At 40.6% G+C, this 19,168-nt stretch overlaps 1 protein-coding gene across 3 annotated transcripts in view; it reads right to left on the reverse strand.

Moving 5' to 3' along the window:
• Positions 1-2,033: 2,033 nt before the first annotated feature.
• Positions 2,034-19,168, reverse strand: part of LOC130356362 (gastricsin-like) — a 94,525-nt gene continuing 77,390 nt past the window's right edge. For 2 of the 3 annotated variants that reach the window (XM_056557769.1, XM_056557770.1), the window contains exons 2-9: positions 10,255-10,390; positions 9,975-10,092; positions 8,988-9,106; positions 4,262-4,461; positions 4,043-4,165; positions 3,096-3,243; positions 2,405-2,503; positions 2,034-2,299 (exon numbers count right to left, since the gene is read on the reverse strand). In XM_056557769.1, the coding sequence (XP_056413744.1) occupies positions 2,147-2,299; positions 2,405-2,503; positions 3,096-3,243; positions 4,043-4,165; positions 4,262-4,461; positions 8,988-9,106; positions 9,975-10,092; positions 10,255-10,390 (1,096 nt within the window). In that variant the 3' untranslated portion in view covers positions 2,034-2,146. Of the gene's footprint in view, positions 2,300-2,404; positions 2,504-3,095; positions 3,244-4,042; positions 4,166-4,261; positions 4,462-8,987; positions 9,107-9,974; positions 10,093-10,254; positions 10,391-12,348; positions 12,640-19,168 lie in introns of those variants that run through there. The other variant, XM_056557768.1, reaches the window with a different exon arrangement.

Raw genomic sequence — 19,168 nt, forward strand, 5'->3', positions numbered from 1 at the left:
TCTGCAAAGATTGATACTTTACTATATAATCCCTCTACAATGTCAATGATAAATATATTAAAATAAATATGGCCAAAACTGACCCCGTGGTACCTCATTAGTAACAGTCACCCAATCAGAATAAGTACCATTAATAACCACTCTCTGTTTTCTATCACAGAGTCAGTTACTTACCCAGTTACACACATTTTCCCCAGTCTTGAGCTCACCTCCTCATAAAAGCTGATCAGGTTAGTTTGAAAGGACCAATCCCTCATATGCCCATGCTGATATGGAGTTATATATTTATTTTCACTGAGGTACTTCAAGAAAGCATCTCTCAAAGATTTTAAATACCATAGAGGTTAAATTAACAGGTCTAAAATTATTGGGGTCACCTTTTGGAAAACTGATACTGAGCCAAAGGTTCACTCTTCAACAAGACAATGACCCAAAGCACACAGCCTAAACAACAAGCTTAAAGGGATACTCTGGTGGAAGTTCTTATCTTTTTGAATTTATTTTCTGTCTGACCACAGTACTCTCTGCTGACACTTCTGTCTTTGTCAGGAACAGGGGTGGCGGCATCCTGGGACTCCCTAACTCTCAGAACTCTCATGAAACGCTATCTTACTTTATATGTGGCTAAACCTGTAGCAATATAGTTTGTTTTGCACCAGCACTTTATTACTTATTGTAGTCATAAATTTTCATGCATTTATTGCACATATTACTGCTATTTATTTATTTATTTATAGAAAGGTTTAGCCCCATTTTCTTTGTTACATGTTACACATGGTCCTATATAAATTTTTATGTACAACAGTCCCAGGCTGCCGCCTTTTTGTTGTGTATTCCTCCCTGTCTATTTTTAATGAATTGCATTTTATTGTGCGTTCTGCATTATTCAATAATAAAGAGGAAATTTTGGTACATATATTTGTGTAAATAGCTCCTTCTTTTTCTTCTGGGTTACTGTGTCAGGAACAGTCCAGAGTTGGAGCAAATCATCATAGCATACCTCTCCTGTTCCGGACAGTTCCTGACATGGACAGAGGTGTCAGCAGAGAGCACTGTGGTCAGACTCAAAATAACTACTCAACCTTCTGTGGAGCATACAGCAGCTGATAAGTACTGGAAGGATTACGATAATTTACAAATCTGTAACTTTCTGGCACCAGTTGATTTGTAAAAACTGTTTTCCACTGGAGTACCCCTTTAAGGACAACTTTGTTAATGTCCTTGTGTGGCCCAGCCAGAGCCCTGACTTAAGCCATATTGAACATCTCTGAAAAGACCAGAAAATGGCTGTGCACAGAAAGTTCTCCTCCAACCTGACTGGGCTTCAGAGAATCTGCAGAGAAGAATAGGGAAATGTCCCCAAATCCAGATATGCAAACCTTGTGGCATCATACCCAAGAAAACTGGTGGCTGTAATCGCTGCCAAAGGAGTTTCAACTAAGTACTGAGTAAAGTGTCTGGATACTTACTGTAATACAATATTTTAGTTTTTACTTTTCAATAAATTTGCAAAGATTTCTAACATTCTATTTTGCTTTTTTCCTTATGGGATTTCGAGTGCAGAATGAAGGGGAAAAACCTGACTTTTTGAGACTATGGGAAGTTTAGATTTATTGTAAGTGTTAGAATAGGGAACAGATTATATATTCTCTTCTAATAAAGATGTGAATATAATTTACATTTTGAACATGTTATTTATAACCCATTCAAAATGTCCTCTTCAATTTGGACTTCCACCAGTTCAGTCCAGTTCAGAACATATCACTTCCCCAAAAAGGTGTTTGGTTTGACCCTCAAATGATCATTTGAACAGTTATTTACATGAGTGAAGAATACTTTAAAGTTATCATTTAAAAATGTATATAAGTATTTAAACCAGCAGCTGAAGAGTAAAATTGTTCTCCACCTCCACAGTAAATCACTAAAGGTGCATCACAAATCACTAAATTGTTTCCAAGTTGTAAATATAACCTCAGGAGTCAGGGTATACACTTATATGAAAATCATACAAAACCATACCAGATGCATTGAATTGATTACACTACTTTTATTAATGCCACTTATACATGTATCAAGTCTTCATAATGATTTTGCTGGTGCTTTACTGGGCAAATCACACACACTGTTAACATGTAGATCAAGATGTTTATGCAGCAGAAGCAAAACCAACTTGATTATTGCCAAGGTCATATACGGAATAGTACTGCCTGAGGAAGACATCACCAAGGATCCATAGTGGTTGTCCACTCTGAGAAGGCAGGTAAGTTGGCATAATACCAATGGTGCAGTATCCATTGTTCTAAATGTATAAAAACACAACAAATTATAATAATGATAATACTATTTGCTTTTTGACATTTACAAATCAAAGTAATTGTAATTGTATTTTAAGGAAGACGATTACCTGAAGAACGTAAGCAGATGGTGGAAGTGGGAAAGATACCCCACTAATGGTGAAGCTGATTGTTGGAAGACTCTGGATGTTACCACAGCTCACAGCATACTGCAATAAGAAATACAATTATTACTACAATTCAGACTAATCATCTTCAAACAAAATATCTAAACATAATAAAGTTTCACTTTTATGTAACTTTTAAGAATAAGCTGTCCTGTGTGTATACATGAAAAGTAGTACTATTTTTGGCCACTTGTATCTTTAATTTTCACTTTTCTTGAAGTAGTGGGTGGAGACCAATCACTATGATGTCCCCCATATACACACAAAGAAAATGAGATCCTGCTTCCCTCCGTATCTCTCTATAGCACACCCTAAGAACCATCATTAGCATGAAGGGCATTCTAAATATGAAGCACTGGGGGTGAGCTATAACACTAACCAACTCACTAGCTAGATCTCCCACAGGGGAATCTATAAAGATTGATTTCTTAACAGTTTTCAGAGTAAATAATGAGTTTTTAATTGAGTGGAGGAGGAAAAAAAGCCTGATAAATTGGGAAAGTTTTTTTTTAACAATGTAAAATTCTGAGTTTATTTGCTTGTACCATTTATGCAGTTTGCTAAAAGTGTTGTGATAATTTAATGCTTAACACCTCCCATCTCAGCTTCAGATACAGAAAATATAGCAACTTACATTTCCATTCTGATCTTGTTGTGCCCCAATGCTTTGCATGAGGCTGGAGAATTCTGCTTGAGGAGCAGTCAGCAGGGAAGTTCCAGTGTCTACAATACCCTGGCATCCTTGGCTACACCATCCAGTAGCTTGTCCATTGATTGAGAACCTAAAGGAGATTCATACAGCTACCAAATTAGTAACAATTACACCATTATGCAAAAAGGGGCAATTTCTTTTTTAACATATGCCTGAGGTTGACACCTACACTCTTAGCCCCCACAACTTCCTGATTACTTGGAATATGTCCTCTCCACAAGAAGTTCCTGGTGAGCCACTAACTGGTTGAGGGGGACACTGCCACAGCCAGCGATTGGCTGACCAGAGCACTTTCTGCAGGGATGATGTCACCAAGAATTAGCGGTCATGGATGAGGACTGGAAGCAGCTTTGAAGGATCAGGGAGGGACAGCATATATAAAAACAATTCCCACAGACAACCAATTTATAGTTTACAACAATGGCCCTCATTTACTATTCTAAACCCGACTTGTTTTGTCGGATTTTTTTTGGCGCATCTTTGTCTGCGACATGTCGCAGACATCGTGCGACAGGATGCAACATTTTTTCCCGACGGACCCGATGTGGATTCTCCAAAACCCAAAAAAGGGGCGTAACCCGACATTTCTGAGCTTTTTCACGTATTTATAAAGGTTTCCAGCCCGAATTTGTTGAATTGTTGTGGATTTTTTCCCAACAACTAAGAGGAGTTGGAAACAAAAACCAACAAAAACCACGTGCGACAAACAGGATGCGACATAATAATAAATACCAGGGGGAAAAAACAGTCGGGTAAGAAAGCAACATAGACTTACAACCCGATTTTCTAAGTAAATGAGGGCCAATGTGTACTATTGGAGTGTAGATAACATATTTTTTTTAATAAGTAAGAAAGACTTTGAAACCTACCCTTGGATTCCAATTTGCCAGTAAGTTTCAGAGGTGACAGGAGTCCAGTAGATTTGTCCTGAGTAGTAGTTTTGATCAACTCCTCCAAAAGCAACTTCTCCTCCACTCTGAGAGTTCTCCTGTCTGCATATGGAAGACATTTCAATTGAATTTATGTTCAGATTTCATGTTACAACACAAAGTGATTGAACAAAAAGCTTTCAAAACATATAACTTTACCCGCTCAGGTAGAATCCGAACATAGGTTGGTTGATAAGATTCTGTTGGATCATTCCCTGCATCACAGTGGTGGCTCCTCCTTCAGCAATTGATGGATAAGCCAGTCCCAGGATGCCATCAAACTGAGCGTACACAAAGTTGGTTCCAGGCTCAGTCACACTCAAGCCAAACTCTTGCTGGGAAATTGCTATATTTTGGATCTATGAAACAAATTGTATAAATTGAGGCACAAAGTATTATTGCATGATATCAGGAAGTTGTCACTTTAAGCGCAGTTTAAATCTATGTTTGATATTGGTTGACATTTAAACTGTCCAATCAAAAAAATACATTAATTCATAGTTTATTTTTATTTTACCACTACTTGACTGCTGATTCTACACCTAGTCGACAGAACTAAGCTTTTCCACCTGTAATACTGGGTACATTTTTTATTTATGAATAATGAGTAAGATTGCATATGGATTTCATTATGTACTATCATTATGTCCCTACTGTAAGGGACAGGCTGGCTACAAGGCACCGTTTATGTAGGGGGGAATTTATCACCCATTTATGCCAGTTTATGCCAAATTTCTACATTTCTCCATAACATTTTTTTTCTTTTTACACTGCTTATGCCACTTAAAAAAAAATTATAAAAAAATTGATGGGGCATAACTTAAGCCATAAATTGGTACACTCCAGGTCACAGTAGGAGTAGATGATAAAGTCTGGTGCACAGAGAGTGAGAAAAATGCACCTCATAATATCTTCCAGACATCTAACACCAGTGCACATGAAATGTTGGTTTTAGTAAATTCCTCCTTATTGTTTTTAACCCCTTAAGGACCAGGCGTTTTCGTTTTTTGCACTTTCGTTTTTTCCTCCTTACTTTTAAAAAATCATAACTCTTTAAATTTTGCACCTAAAAATCTGTATTATGGCGTATTTTTTGAGCCACCAATTCTACTTTGTAATGACATCAGTCATTGTACCCAAAAATCTACGGCGAAACGGAAAAAAAATCATTGTACGACAAAATTGAAAAAAAAAAATGCCATTTTGTAACTTTTGGGGGCTTCCATTTCTACGTAGTACATTTTTCGTTAAAAATGACACCTTATCCCTATTCTGTAGGTCCGTACGATTATAATGATACCCTACTTGTATAGGTTTGATTTTGTATTACTACTGAAAAAAAATCATAAATACATGCAGGAAAATTTATACGCTTAAAATTGTCATTTTCTGAGCCCTATAACTTTTTTATTTTTCCATGTTCCATGTGATCTGAAGTTTTTGTCGGTACCATTTTTGCATTGATCGGACTTTTTGATTGCTTTTTATTCATCTTTTCATGATATAAAAAGTGACCAAAAATACGCTATTTTGGACTTTTGAATTTTTTTGCGCTTATGCCATTGAATGTGCGGTTTAAAAAGCGGTATAATTTTATAATTTGGACATTTCTGCATGCAGCGATACCACATATGTTTATTTTTATTTACACAGTTTTTTTTTTTTATTCTTGGAAATGCCAGGTGATTCAAACTTTTATTAGGGGAAGGGATCAATGAAAGGCTTACCGTATATACTCGAGTATAAGCCGACCCGAGTATAAGCCGAGACCCCTAATTTCAACCCAAAATCCCAGGAAAAGTTGTTGACTCGAGTATAAGCCTAGGGTGGGAAATACCTCATCCCCCCCTGTCATCATCCAGACCCGTCATTAACATCCTCATCATCCCCTTGTCATCATCCCACACATCCCCCCTTCATCATCCCACACATCCCCTTATCATCCCACACATCCCCCCTTCATCATCCCCTTGTCATCATCCCACACATCCCCTTATCATCCCACACATCCCCCCTTCATCATCCCCTTGTCATCATCCCACACATCCCCCCTTCATCATCCCCTTGTCATCATCCCACACATCCCCTTATCCCACACATCCCCCCTTCATCATCCCCTTGTCATCATCCCACACATCCCCTTATCCCACACATCCCCCCTTCATCATCCCCTTGTCATCATCCCACACATCCCCCCTTCATCATCCCCTTGTCATCATCCCACACATCCCCTTATCATCCCACACATCCCCCCTTCATCATCCCCTTGTCATCATCCCACACATCCCCCCTTCATCATCCCCTTGTCATCATCCCACACATCCCCTTATCTCACACATCCCCCCTTCATCATCCCCTTGTCATCATCCCACACATCCCCTTATCCCACACATCCCCCCTTCATCATCCCCTTGTCATCATCCCACACATCCCCCCTTCATCATCCCCTTGTCATCATCCCACACATCCCCTTATCCCACACATCCCCCCTTCATCATCCCCTTGTCATCATCCCACACATCCCCTTATCCCACACATCCCCCCTTCATCATCCCCTTGTCATCATCCCACACATCCCCCCTTCATCATCCCCTTGTCATCATCCCACACATCCCCTTATCATCCCACACATCCCCCCTTCATCATCCCCTTGTAATCATCCCACACACCCCCCCTTCATCATCCCCACCCCCCTTCATCATCCCCCCCCCCCCCCCCCTTCATCATCCTCTTCTCATCATTCGCCCTCAGTGGTCTTCAACCTGCGGACCTCCAGAGGTTTCAAAACTACAACTCCCAGCAAGCCCGGGCAGCCATCGGCTGTCCGGGCTTGCTGGGAGTTGTAGTTTTGAAACCTCCGGAGGTCCGCAGGTTGAAGACCACTGCGGCCTTCAACATGCGGACCTCCAGAGGTTTCAAAACTACAACTCCCAGCAAGCCCGGGCAGCCATCGGCTGTCCGGGCTTGCTGGGAGTTGTAGTTTTGAAACCTCCGGAGGTCCGCAGGTTGAAGACCACTGCGGCCTTCAACATGCGGACCTCCAGAGGTTTCAAAACTACAACTCCCAGCAAGCCCGGGCAGCCATCGGCTGTCCGGGCTTGCTGGGAGTTGTAGTTTTGAAACCTCCGGAGGTCCGCAGGTTGAAGACCACTGCGGCCTTCAACATCATCCAGCCCCCTCTCACCCCCTTTAGTTCTGAGTACTCACCTCCGCTCGGCGCTGGTCCGGTCCTGCAGGGCTGTCCGGTGAGGAGGTGGTCCGGTGGGATAGTGGTTCCGGGCTGCTATCTTCACCGGGGAGGCCTCTTCTCCGCGCTTCCGGCCCGGAATAGAGCCGTTGCCTTGACAACGACGTATCTGCGTCGTTGTCAAGGCAACGTGACTATTCTGAGGCCGGGCCCGAAGCGCTTAGAAGAGGCCTCCCCGGTGAAGATAGCAGCCCGGACCACCTCCTCACCGGACCACCTCCTTACCGGACAGCCCTGCAGGACCGGACCAGCGCCGAGCGGAGGTGAGTACTCAGAACTAAAGGGGGTGAGAGGGGGCTGGATGATGTTGAAGGCCGCATTGGTCTTCAACCTGCGGACCTCCGGAGGTTTCAAAACTACAACTCCCAGCAAGCCCGGACAGCCGATGGCTGCCCGGGCTTGCTGGGAGTTGTAGTTTTGAAACCTCTGGAGGTCCGCAGGTTGAAGACCACTGCGGGTGGGGGAGTTCACTCGAGTATAAGCCGAGGGGGGTGTTTTCAGCACGAAAAATCGTGCTGAAAAACTCGGCCTATACTCGAGTATATACGGTAATTATTTTTTTACACTTTTCTTATGCAATATTATAGCCCCCAGGGGGAGCTAAAACATTGCATGTACTGATCTTTACCACTGATTGATGCATCTCCATAGGAATGCATCAATCAGTGTTTTCGGCGATTGAATGCTCAAGCCTGGATCTCAGGCTTGAAGCATTCATTCGGCGATCGGACTGCAGGAAGGAAGGTAAGAAGACCTCCTCCTGTAGTACAGCTGTTCGGGATGCCGCGATTATACCGCGGTGATCCTGAACAGCTCACTGAGCTAACCGGCACATTTTACTTTCACTTTTAGCCGCGCGGCTCAGCTTTGAGCGCGCGGCTAAAGGGTTAATAGGGCACGGCACCGCGATCAGTGCCGCTCGCTATTAGCGGCAGGTCCCGGCTTCACTATGATGCCGGGCCCGCCGTGATATGATGGGGGATTACCGTGTAACCCCGCGTTATATCACGGGAGCGGAACTAGGGGCGTAAGTTTACGCCCTTGGTCCTTAACAGGTTAAAGGGGTACTCCGGTGAAAAACATAATTATTTTTTTTTAAATCAATGGGTGCCAGAAAGTTAAACAAATTTGCAAATTACTTCTATTAAAAAATCTTAATCCTTCCTGTACTTATTAGCTGCTGAATATTACAGTGGAAATTCTTTTCTGTTTGAAACACAGAGCTGTCTGCTGACATCATGACCACAGTGCTCTCTGCTGACATCTCTGTCCATTTTAGGAACTGTCCAGAGTAGAAGAAAATCCCCATAGTAAACATATGCTGTTCTGGGCAGTTCCTAAAATGGACAGAGATGTCAGCAGAGAGCACTGTGCTCATGATGTCAGCAGACAGTTCTGTGTTTCAAAAAGAAAATAATTTCTGCTGTAGTATTCAGCAGCTAATAAGTACAGGAAGGATTAAGATTTTTTTTAACAGAAGTAATTTACAAATCTGTTTCACTTTCTGGCACCAGTTGATTAAAAAAAAAAAAACTTTTTCACCCGAGTACCCCTTTAATGATATTAAGCAGGCGAAGACCTAGACCTCACATATTGACTTTTTGCTTCTGGAAAATTTGAAATGAAAGTGCAACATACGCTGACTGTGTCATATCCCAGGATTCCAGTCAAGCTTCCAGTTCCGTACTGCAGAGAAAATTGCTGGTTGTTTGAAGAATAGGTGGAAGACTGGCTTGGGTTGAATAGAGGGTGATTGGCTAGAAAAATAATAGAACTTTCTTTACTACATGTTTCTGTAATATACCAGTGTAGTGCAACATATCTTTAGCTAAAAACTTCACAAACAGTAGGGAAAACAATGTTATGTATAACATTAATTCTTTTGTAACAATGGTGTCCTGTCAAGAGGTGGGATCTATTTGAAAGTGAATTACAGTTCTTGAAGATAAAATCTTTGAAGGAGAAAAAAATGTGTAAGCGTGTGAGTTTCTTTAACTAGAGACACATTGGCTAGATGAAGGGAATCATGGAGGCCCAATCCACTGCAGAAAGTGGTTACAATAAATATGTGAGCATCAGATACTGGACCATGGAGCAATGCAAGGATATAATAAGGACTAATGAATCAAGTATTTTTTAATGTCTGTGGACAGCCAACTCCAGGCATTTATGTGGACATTACCTATCTAGACATTGTTGCCAACCGAGTAACCCCTTTATGGCCACGGTTTTTGCTAAAGGCAGTGGCCTTTATCAGCAGAATAGTGAGCCCTTTCACATGGTAAGTATTGTTCAGGAATGGTTTTAGGAACATGACAAGTTCAAGGTGATAACTTGGCTTCCAAATTCACTAGAAGTTAATGAAGAAGTGGTCTATAACAATAATATTAGAGATCTATAACCTTTTTTAAGCTTCCTGCATTCTGCAGTTATATTTGTATGTGTGTTAATCTTACGTTTTGACCTCTAGTCGACTTTCTTATGTGCAACTTAATTTGTTTTACATATAACAGTTCCATTTAGCATGGGTTTACTTATCACGAAGCCCCTGTTTTACTAGTAATAACTACATGTTTCTATAGGTTTCAATTTTCTTTTTTTGTACCCTAATCTACAGTTACTTACTGCATGCCTGGCTCTGACAATAGGTTGAGGCTACCCACAAGTTGGAAGATCCAGTGTCGAAAAGAACCAGGAAGTTCTGGGGTGGTGTCCCAATGCTGATTTCTCCATAGTATGACATCTATTCACAAAGAGAGAACAATATTGACTAGATGGGTTATACACTTTGTTCTAATGCCTATCCTAATAGAACCACGAATATTAATCCATTAATACAGTACCTGCAGTCAAGTTACTTTCCTCCTCTATTAAATTAAACATAATTAAAATTATTACTACTCACATCCATATAGTTCGACAAAGGCTCATAGGCAGTGGCAAACTGGTTGTAATACTTTGTAGCTGGATCAACTCTTGGGGCTTTGACACCATGTTCAGACATAACCTGTCTCATTGATTTGAACCTCTTCAGGGGGACTCTATAAAGAAAATTTCAGATTTGTTATAGGGGAGGTCTTGACAAACATCTATATTAATATATATTTTGTGGACATGATATGCTTAAGATTGCCAGCTCATACAGATATGTTTAGTTAAGTGTGATATTAAACAACTACAGATCCACTGCCTTGATGTGAAATGTAAAAAAATATGTAAGAAAAGCATAAAACTTCATGTATGCTTCTGTCCATCCTTTTTCATCTAAACAATTAAGGTAAAATGATCTTCACTTAAGAACTGGCAATTCACTTTACTTCAGTTAGCCCCAATAGGTCAGTGCTCACAAATGTTTATTTACAAGATCCAGTACGATAAGAAAAGAGTGGCTGTGCAAGGACAGATGGTGGTTACATAAAAAAAACTAAAACTTTTTAAACTGAATGTGACCAGCTGGTGGCACTGGGAAAATCCGGGGTGGCCACTGCAGGAGAAATGTAGTACTGGATTGCTTTCTGCTTTAAGCTCATAGAGGGGACACCTGAGTGTCCATCCATATGCCCAATAGACAATATGGGAATAGAGTGTCTTCATGACACTATTTTTGTTATTGAAGGAAATTAATCAGTAAGTAGCTATTAAGTATCATAATACTCCAGTGAGTATGTAATGTGGGAGTATATTGGAGTACATTGCAATCACATCAGAATTTTCAGGTTCAGGTAGAGGACAATTTTTGCAAAAATGCCCTATTAGGGCACATGGATGTAATGCAAGGAAAGAAAAGCACAAAAGTAAGTAATTTCATTTCATTGCGTATATCATTTCTGTGCTTATGTATTTTCATAAATTTCATGATAATATAATCACTAAAAACAATCAAGACTTTAAAACAAGGCATATACATGTTTTCAACCAGGGAACACAATTCCACTAGTTGGAACCATATCAGTTAAGTAACAAAGACATTATGATTATTGTTAACAATCACATTTTTTATTTGTATAATTCTTTTTAATTAAACTTTATATTTCGTAATAAATCTTGGGCTGTCAAACTTATCTAGGCATGTATGTCCTTGTAAACTTATATAACCTCTTTCACACCATGACTCAAGGGTGTGGTTTTCAATATAAAAAAAATTAAGGCTATGATACATGTAAAGGCATGAACCTGCATTATGCCTATGTGTAGTAATTTTTGCTGCCCTGGAAAGTCTTTGACAATTTGTTGTCATTTATTCTCTTCACCACAAAATGACCATATCCAGGATGCTTGACCTTTGTTATCAGGTCAGAAGAATATTTTCATTACATGTAACTCAGCGCATTCCTGAGAACTGCAGTTCTGCCTTGCAAACTAAAAAGTCATGTTGAAAAAAGCTACAAAAAAGTACATAGAAAGATACACATGGTTATCATTTCTCAGTTCTAAAAATCGAGCAACCTCCAAATACTCACAAGGGACTTCAAATAGGCGCAGAAAGGATGAGGAGTTGTAGATGTAAAAGCGCTATCATTTATTTGCAGAAACGCGTTGTTCTGCAAATAAATGATATCGCTTTTACATCTACAACTCCTCATCCTTTCTGCGCCTATTTAAAGTCCATTGGGAGTATTTGGAGGTTGCTGTATTCGTTACACCTATGTGGTGGTGGGACTGGCTGCATTTTGAAAACTCTTAACAGTGTTGTGCCTGGTATACTAGCACAACTTACCGGGTAAGCGCTTCCAGTAAACCAATCTGAACAACTGTCAGCCATGCCAGCAGAAGTACTTTTATATAAGTGAAATAAATGTAACAAAGATCTAGAGCAATGACTTTCAAATTCCAAGTGGTCTGACTGATCAATGGTTGGCTGTAGGAACAATCCTTATTTCCTAGAGCACAGGTAGTTTGGTTTATGTAGTAGTTCACAATTATAGGATGTATATGAAAAATAATTAAAGTATATTACTGAACTATACATGTATTACAATAATAAGTGGCATGTACTTACTTAACAATCCCCTCTGAGAGGTGAAGGCAAACGAGAGCAAGAATTAGACACTTCATGTTGGTGGTTAACCGTCCACTTGTGTGTACTCCTTCATACCTACCACTGCTTTATATACTCATTGAACTTTTATTATCTTATCAATAAAAAGTTTTAAACACAATGTCAAGGTCATTATGTTTCCCTTATCAGTGATTTTAGGTTCTTGAAATCTTTTCTCTGTAAAGATAGATTACAAAACAAATTGGAAAAGTAAAACCAATTAAACCTTGAGGACAGATTATGCCACAGGTTTGTCCAGCATGTCTAGGTTTGGGGACATGATGTCACACGCCCGCTCAGCCAATCAGTGATGGGACACCACTGTGGGTGCTGATTGTAGCGGCATCACGGGAACCAGGGAGGTAAGAGACACTTACACTATTTCTTACTAGTCCCCTTCTTGAAAAGGTAAAAAAAAAGAAAAAGAATTCTCTGGAGAATCCTTTAAATGTTTTACTGGGTTGAGGAGACACATTTTAATAAAAAGTAAGGTGATTTTAAATTCCAAATTGGGGAATACAAGCTAGTCAGTGGGGTCCATGTGCTGGATAACCCACCTAACAGAAGAATGGAGGAAATAGTCCCCCTGAATGAATGGAATGCACTATGTGTGTTGGCAGCGGTCAATTCCTTCTTTATGGTTCTTCTGAACATTACTGAGCTGAACAAGTATGGCAGAAATCATGCCTGGGTGTGACTAGTGAAATGGAATGAATTTAAAGGGGTACTCAGCCTCTAGACAAAGGATAGGGGATAAGATGTCTGATCGTGAGGGTCCTGCCGCTGGGAACCCCAATTAGGAGGCAGTATAGCGGGAGGTCGAAGGCAGAAGAAAAGTCTATGTACAGAGCTGCATCTCCCATTTTAGGGAAAAAAGCTGACAGAAGAACATTTCTGGGGGGAAACAACTAAGCTAACAAGAGTGCCACATTTGCTCACAGTTGTTCATGCTCGTATAATCATCACAGATTTAAGTTTGCCAGTTAATGATGCACAAATCTAGTAAATTCAAAAAACGTAATCTCTAGTCATCGTATAATCAGTTTATGCAGCAAATGTATAGTTGGTTTCAATGTAATGATAAACATTTCTTTGTGAGTTCAGAAAAAACACTGTCCCAGAGTCAATCTGTCAGCAACCCTAACTGTCTGGTTTTTCACACATCAACTAAACACAGCTGAGCTTTCATGTTACCAGAGCTCGTTATTCTCGTTAGCTCCTGAGGAGACTAACGTAGGGACCATCATCCAGTTGGAGGCTGCTCTCTAAACTTGGCGTGATGCCTCCTCTCCATCCATATTGCTGTGAGCCAGATGTGATCCTTCCTTCATCCCTTGCGCAATCATGGCTGTGAATGTTCACTCTATATCAGTCTTTTACTACTGCCTTGTTGCCTCTTTGAAAGGCCTCCACATATGACACTGCCATTGCCTGAGCTACAATGGGAATGGTAAGTTACCATTATATTAGTTAGTTACTGCAGTAAGTTATTAATTATATTAATAAGTTAGCTCCCAAAACTAGTAACCATTATGTTAGTTTCAATAGTAAGTTACCACAATATTAGTTACTTACCATAGCTAGTTAGTAGTTACCATTATATTAGTTAGTAATACTTACCACAGTTAATTATATAAGTGAGTTTACCAATTTAGTTACAAATATTAATTAGTGTGTAATTCTGTAATACGGTAAATGAGGAATTGAATAATGTCACATTCTAGAATTAAAACTATAAGGAATTAGAATTAACATTATTTAATTATTTACAATTACCCTGCCGCCACTGTATTGCCCTATGAACGGCTGCTTTCTCAAATGTTTCCATCTCTTCCCTGTGCAGGGCCCTCTCTTTCTCTATCAGTCTGTCATTTACTCTTGTTTTGTATAATGGAAGAATATGAGCTTGCACTTACCGCTCCTGTAGACTGTTATCTTGCGGGTGATCCGTTCCGGCAGGGAGACTTAATTGATGCAGGGTGCTCAGAGGCTTAAAAAGCCTCTGAGCACCCCGCATCAATGAAGTCTCCCTGCCGGAATGGATCACCCGCAAGATAACAGTCTACAGGTGCGGTGAGTGCAAGCTCATATTCTTCCATTATATTTTGCATTTTCGCTTCAGTCCTTGTAGCTTAGCACCCCGCATTAGCTATTATTCCAGTTACCGGCTGGCTTTTCTGTTCATTAGGTGATTGGCAGACGTATATTCTGGATACATTATAGCAGTCTGACTGTGCTCTCTGAATTTGTCTATATTATTTACTCGTTTTGTTTTTACTGTTTTTATATGTGCATTATATCCTCTTACAACATGTCAAGTGCTCTGAAACCAAGAGCGCTATATAACACCAACAGACAACTGCCAATAAAAAGGCATCATTTTTGAACCTTAGATACATTTGTGACCTACCAGTCTTACAAGGGCTTTAGGGCTTTTTAGCACTCATGTTATAGGGTTATTGCAAAGTTCTGGGTTTGGTGGGAACTTAGTTGTTCAGAACTGAACAGTTTGTCAAACTGCCAAAGAGAATTTTTGAAAAACTTGCTCAATTCTACTTAAGAGTCATGAAGAATTACGTAGGAAAAAACAAACACAAGGGAAGGGGAAACAAAAGGGAAGAGGAGAGGAAGGTGAATCGGAAAAAAAAGAAAAAGAAAATTGGATTAGGGGAGGAATGAACAGGTGACAAGGGTTATTATACAAGGGCTGTGGGTTTGTTGCTATAGATGAGTGCTATATGGGAAAGTGTAAGGTAATCAGAGGGTGAAGGGCTGGGAAAAGTCAACTTAAGGAGAGGAAGGGAGAAGTGTTCATGTTGTTTACAAGAAAGGGGAGAAGATAAAAAATAAGAGAAGGGATTTCATATTTTTAATAAGTAAAATTAAAAGTTATATTTTAGTAGCACTCCCCTCACACTTTTTTTTATAAAGTTTTTTGGCATTCCTTGATGCTGGGAGATGATTTGACCCCTTGTAGGTCAGTAAAATCATTCTACATACCTCACTTTTCTTGCAAATGATGAATTATAATTTGCCCTTCATAGTACAGCTTAGTGTGTTTAAATATGCTCTTAAAGGAGATATCCAGTGGTGGAAAACTTATCCCCTATCCTAAGCATAGGGGATAAGTTTCAGATTGCGGGGGGGTCCGACCACTGGGGCCCCCCACGATCTCCTGTACGGGGCCCCGACAGCCCGCGGGAAGGGGGCGTGTTTGCCACCACATGAAGCGGCGGCTGACAAGGCCCCTCAATACAACTCTCTGGCAGAGCCGGAGCGCTGCCTTCGGCAATCTCCGGCTCTGCCATAGAGTTGTATTGAGGGGGCGTGTTGGCCGCTGCTTCGTGCGGTGGTCAACACGTGCTATCTGGCAAGCAAGCCGGGGCCCGTACAGGAGATCGCAGGGGGCCCCAGCAGTCGTACCCCCTGCGATCTGAAACTTATACCCTATGCTTAGGATAGGAGATAAGTTTTTCACCACTGGACTACCCCTTTAAGGTGGGGAAAAAATAGAGAGGATGACAGGAAAAAGAATGACCTCACAACCACAGTGTTGACTTAGATGACTAATATGCCTATTGAGCAATCATCTGTGGGTTAGTCTGGATGGCGGTGGTGGAGTAATGGTGAATTTGTAAAAAAATCTTTAAGGAGCTAGAGAACATTAAAAGCTGGGGTGAGTATGTGCTTTAAAAAAGAAAAAAAAACCTGATTTATGTGATTGTTTTTTGGAAATTTTGTAAATATAATAGTAAGTTCGGGTGAAAGGAAATAAAATTGAAAATCCACCGAAGCTCAAACCTGAAGCGGGGAACTTGTGGATAATCTGCCTACTCATTACCAGCAATGTCTCTCAAACTGGTCCCACCTGTTCTAAGCAATGAGTTGTGAGTTCAGCCATACTAGTTGGTTGCTTGACTTTGCACTCCCTGTTTTTCAGAACATCCTCCTATGATCCTTCCATGAAAATGTAGATTATGTCTACATGATTCCATTTTGCTGGAAGTTTTTCCTTGATGACACCATTCTCTGTATACTTGACTCAACTGCATGAGTGAACCTCACAGTCACTCATATTACTTCTTGTATTCTAACATGGATTGAAATTGAAACACATCCACAGAAAACATGTCTATTTACAGAGAAGCTCCAATCATGAAAGAGAAAATGTCTCTAATTAATTGAATATGCACACAGTGACAATAAGGGATGGGATATATTGGGTAGCAAGGAAACAAGTCAATTCTTGAAGATTATGTATTGAAGCAAGAAGAAAAAAATGTAAGTTAGACGAATGGGTTAGATCATTTTTTAAAACAACAGCTTGTTGCATTTTGGGCCATGTAGTCACAGACTGGTAAAAGATTCTATGCTGACCCTTGTCCACCATCAACAGCACCTACCATGAGCACATCAGAACCGTAATTGGAGCTATGTAAGAAGGCCCGGTCAGAGGAAGCACATTTTCCTTCACATGACAAGGATGCCTGAGTGCACTATACAATATAAAAGGCATAGTATACTATGAAGTCTCTATAGTAATTTAAGCATATATCTTTAACCTGGTCAACATGTAATAAATATCTCCTAGATAAACTTTCACACTGTGAACCTCTACAATAACCTGTGAAACAATTCATTAGTGGGAAAGGAAGCCAATGGGCGTTTCAAAGTAAAAATCTCAGAACAAAAGCTTTTTTATTTCATACAAAGTTGGCAACTGTAGCACTATATCCTGTATACATTTCTGGGTGAATGTTAGCATTATCTAACTTTTTTATTCTTGTTTATTATTGTATTTCCTTTACTGGCACCCGTATTTGTGCATTTAGAATTGTTCATGAAATAAAGCCAAATTTAGGAAATTATGGAAATTTGAAACAATAGCAGGTTTATTATATTGTAGATGAAAGGGTATCATTGTAGCTTTCCTGACAATGGAGTTTGTAGTACTAGCTGTAACAATACATGGCTCTAGTTTTATCCTGGTTGTTTTATGCAGTAAATTACTTTCATTGTACAACAACTCAGAGTATTTGTGTTTTGTTTTTTTTAACTATATGTATATATTTGCCTTTGCTACAACTCACAGGATGGACGGTAAGGAAACAGATAAAAAACAATCAAAGAATATGCTCCATTCATAGTCTCCATCACAAATTATATCAAGCATCTAATAAGTCAATGAAGTCTGTGGGGGGTTGTTGTTTGATCCACCCCTAACATTGTGACCTCCATTACAAACAGAATCCAATACATAAATTGCTCTGAAGTGGTAGTTTAATATAGATATAAGACTACATCCAATATGCAGTTAAGTTTAATAGACTGGTCAGGCATTTATCCAGTGTACAGCTTCACGGCAGACCTGCTAAAACAATATTTTAAATGGTTATATATTCTTTCGAAATGCTGGCAGCAGATACTAGATTTCCCATTGCAGGAAGAATGAGTGATTACAGAAAGCTCATCCGCAACAGCTTATCACCATCTATAAGAAAGCCAGACTCTGCGATTAACCTATATAGACAGCCATGAAAATAAAGGGGCTATCCAGGAAAAGAAAAACAGAGCTAGTTACATACAAAAACAGCACCACACGTTTCCTCATGTTTGGTGAGGCAACATCAACGGCAGGGGTGTCTTGGATGCAGATGCATTGAATAGCCCTTGGATGCAGATGCATTGAATAGAATGGCAGAGCAGAAAGTGTCAGCTCTCTTCTCCATTTAGTCATAAGGTACAGGGACTTCAGTGATGAGATGACACTCCTCACTCTCGCCCAGGGATTTCCTCCCTGTGGCTCACAGGCTGCAGATAATGGGGCACCTAAGGGGATTTTTTTTCTATAGGAGGGCAACCTGGTGGAACTATTACTAAATCTGGACATAGGGAATTATAATTACAGGGAGACATTATTTATACATGGGGTACAGAGGCATCATTATTTCTGGATGGCAAAGTGGAGCATTGTTACTGCACTGGGCTTTTTACACACAGTAAGGAATAATTATTCAGTGGGGTTACTGTTGGGACAGCACCAATCAGATCTCCAGTCTCCCGGCAGCTGGGATTATGAATTTTGAGAGCTGTATACAGTATTCCCCGTCTGGAGCGCAGTGTGGCAGCATGTGCCACCGGCTTTTACAGTTAATAAATGCGGATCGCGGCGGGTCTCTGGAGAATGACTGGTGGGATCTGCCCCTGGACTATAACTCCCATCATGGACAGAGTCTGTCCCATGAAGGGAGTAGTTGTAGCAGTGTACAGCTTCACGGCAGACCTGCTAAAACAATCCCTGGAGGGATGGCACTTGCACATCCCCCAGCTGCGGGACTTTTAGGACTACTACTCCCATCATGGACATAATCCATCTATGATGGGAGTTATAGTCCAGGGGCTGAGGTGAAGATCATAGCAGGTCAATCTGTTGGGACCCACAGCGATCCGCATCTATATTAACCCCTTAACGACAAAGGACGTATATTTACGTCCTTGGCCAGCTCCTGCGATATAACGCGGGGTCACGCGGTGACCCCGCGTAATATCGGGTCGGTCCCGGCATGTATCTGTTGCCGGGACCCGGGGCTAATAGTGTGTGGCAGGATCGTAGTGCCGCGCGCTATTAACCCTTTAGACGCGGCATTCAAAGTTGAACACCACGTCTAAACCGAAAGGGAAAGCTGCCCGGCTGCTCAGCGGGGCTGATCGGGACTACCGCAGTTAAAATGCGGTATCCCGATCAGCTGGGACACGAGCGGAGGTCCTCTTATCTGCCTCC

Source organism: Hyla sarda, chromosome 2 (genome assembly GCF_029499605.1).
Source record: "Hyla sarda isolate aHylSar1 chromosome 2, aHylSar1.hap1, whole genome shotgun sequence".
NCBI classification, from domain to species: Eukaryota; Metazoa; Chordata; class Amphibia; order Anura; family Hylidae; genus Hyla; species Hyla sarda.